The 2,891-nt window shown below is 45.7% G+C and overlaps 1 protein-coding gene across 1 annotated transcript; it reads left to right on the forward strand.

The window, feature by feature from the left end:
* Positions 1–2,390: 2,390 nt before the first annotated feature.
* UCN3 (urocortin 3) lies at positions 2,391–2,891 on the forward strand. The gene has a single exon (XM_068538274.1). It carries the CDS (start codon positions 2,391–2,393, stop codon positions 2,889–2,891), a length of 501 nt encoding a protein of 166 aa, XP_068394375.1.

Below are 2,891 nucleotides of genomic sequence, written 5' to 3' on the forward strand. Positions count from 1 at the left end.
ACCCATACACACACACACACACATGCACACCCCTCTTCTGAGAATGAATGAAGTAAGAACATGAATGCAAATGCTGCCAATGACAAGCATTATCTGTAACATGTCAACTTTCTCCTGGCCGCTCTTCCCTCTTGGGGGGGAAGGGTCTTTCATGAGTGAACCCTCTCTGCTCACTTGAGGGTGAATTGCTTGGAAGTCTGTGTGTGTATATGTGACACAAGCGCTTCCACGAGTCCACAGCTCATTACTATAATACCTTTTGAAATGCTTTAATGCCCCCTAGGTTCAGCAGTTACGTTTTATAAAGGGTTTTCTAATTGAACATCTTATCAGTGTTTGCAGACGAGCTGGGTAACATGGGGACTATCTCCGCCTTCCTCGCTGCTAGAAAACAGGGGCTGGCACTGGGCAAAGCCACAGAGTTGTGCATTTGCCTTCTCGCTTCACTTGTTTCCTTCGAGTACTCTCTCCCTTGCAGGTGCTCTGAATTTCAGGCCAGCCCAGGTTCCTCAGTGCCTCTCATCCTAGGGCGTGACGTGGCTGTCACAGCTCTCAGAAGTAAGTGTGTATCTTCAGAGAAGCACTGCTTATAATAACCCCAAAGAATGGCTCAGTTTCAGGTATCCAAATGAGAAAAATAAAGATATAGAACTTTACCTCTTAAATCTAACTAGGTGGGGACCACTTGTTTTCAGAGCAGGTAGCAGGGAAATCTTAAACCTTTGTGTTGTTGCACCAGGGTAATGGCAAAAGAATCCAAAGAACATAAGAGGAGAAACTTGCTTAGGAATCAGACTTTAGTGAGGAGCAAAGGACATTTCTGTTCTTTTATGCTGCAAACGCTAAACAAAACTAAACAAGGAGATAGAGAGAAGGGGAAGAGCCTGGAACTCAATCCCCTGATCTCACAGATGGAAATACTGGCACCCAGAGCATTTAATTGCTGAGCAAGTTAGTGGGAGGCCAGGGCTGAGTCTGGTCCATGAAAGGAGTGGGGTACAAAGGGATAGAGTGACAGAGAAGACAACTTCCCCACCCGTGTTAACCCTTTCTTTGTCAATTGGTTTTTGGTTTTTAAAATCTTTTCAGCCTTAACAAGCCCTTTGAAAGTTCTTCCAGGCTTTAAGATGCCTCCAAGGTGTAAGGCAGCTAAAGCCACAATTCATGCTACTTCTATGCAAAACAACTAAGGAGCTCCTCCGTAAATGATAAAGCAGGAAGTCTGGTTATTGACACAATATTGACAGAAAAAAAAGTCCACTTTTCCACAGTCAACACACACCCCTGTAAAATGTTCTCAGGGAATTGGACACACAATTCTAAGGAGCTCAGATATGGATTGGAACACTGAGAAAGTGGCTCTCAAAGTGTGGTCCATGAACCCACTGCATCAGCATCGTCTAGGGATGTGTTAGAAATGCAAACTCTCAGGTCTCACCCCAAACCTACTGATTCAGAAATGCTTGGGATGGGGCCCAGCAGCTGGTGTTTGAACAATCCATTCACATGATTCTGAACACTCTGAAGCTTGAGAACCGCTGACTTAGAATGAGTTCAAGGCAAGGAGAGCCTGTCTGGGTTAGGATGGAGCAAATGGTGTATAGACAAAAAGGAAAAGCCAGAAACACAAGACAACAAAGATATGGGTCTGCAGGATCCAATTACCTGGCATATTTGTATATCTATATTTATATTATATTGCTATAATTGATATAATTTATATTTATATTATATTATTTATATAATTTATAGTATATTTATAGATATATAGATATAGACAGATCACTTCTGAGATGGCTGTGTGTGTACTGAATCTTATCCTAATAGGACCTGGAGATGATTTATATATAAACAGTTATGAACCAACCGTCTTCATTAAGTATTTGGTTAGACCAGGAGCTTTTCCATTTTAACTTAATCTTTCACTTAACCTTTATGAGGTAGTTATTATTATCCCCAATTATCAGATGAGGAAATTGACGTTCTCAGAGGTTAACCAATCTGCCCACCGCCCTCAGGCAAATAAGGACCAAGTTGGAAGTTGAGGCTACGCCCGACTAATTGCAGAGTCTGTGTTGCTTTCCCTGCGTGCTACGCAGCTAGTTCATACATTTGGATTGTTTAAAGCAAGGATCAGTCATCGTCAGGCTTGTGAAAATGCAGATTGCTGGCCCCAGAGTTTTTGATTGACTAGCTCTGGAGCAAGACCTGAGAATTCTTCACATTTCTAACAAATTTCCACATGATGCTGCTGGCCCAGAGACCACACTTTGACAACCAGTGAAGTGGAACATGAACAAAGCCCTACTGGATTTGATCCATTTCATCCTGAGCCCTAAGCCCCCTCTCACACCCTCTTCCCACATTGCTCTTTTCTGCTACAGGGAGAGATGCTGATACCGGCCCACTTCCTGCTGCTACTGCTGCTGCTTCTAGAGGCCCCCAGGACAGGCCTTGCCCAAAAGTTGTACAAAGCCGAGTCCGTCTTCAGCTGCCTCAACACAGCCCTGTCTGAGGCCAAGAAGAGCCAGCTGGAGGGTGCGCCCCTGCTGAGCAAGAGAAGCTTCCCCTCCCTGCCCAGCCAAGACTCACTCTCAGGAGAAGACCAGGAGAAGGAGGAGGAGGAAGATAAGGAGAAAAGGACCTTCCCTGGCTCTGGGGGCGGCGGTGGGGCTAGAAGCACCCGGCACAAATACCTGTCGCAGGGGCAGCTCCGGCGGAGGCTGTACCAGGACAAGGCCAAGAGTGACCGGCGCACCAAGTTCACTCTGTCCCTCGATGTCCCCACTAACATCATGAACATCCTCTTCAACATTGCCAAGGCCAAGAACCTACGAGCCAAGGCAGCTGCCAACGCCCACCTGATGGCCCAGATTGGGCGGAAGAAGTAG

The sequence above is a fragment of the Eschrichtius robustus genome, chromosome 1, assembly GCF_028021215.1.
Source record: "Eschrichtius robustus isolate mEscRob2 chromosome 1, mEscRob2.pri, whole genome shotgun sequence".
Lineage (NCBI taxonomy): Eukaryota > Metazoa > Chordata > Mammalia > Artiodactyla > Eschrichtiidae > Eschrichtius > Eschrichtius robustus.

Coding starts and splice junctions, on each gene's coding strand:
- UCN3 (XM_068538274.1), top strand. CDS start 2,391: ATGCTGATACCGGCCCACTTCCTGCTGCTACTGCTGCTGCTTCTAGAG.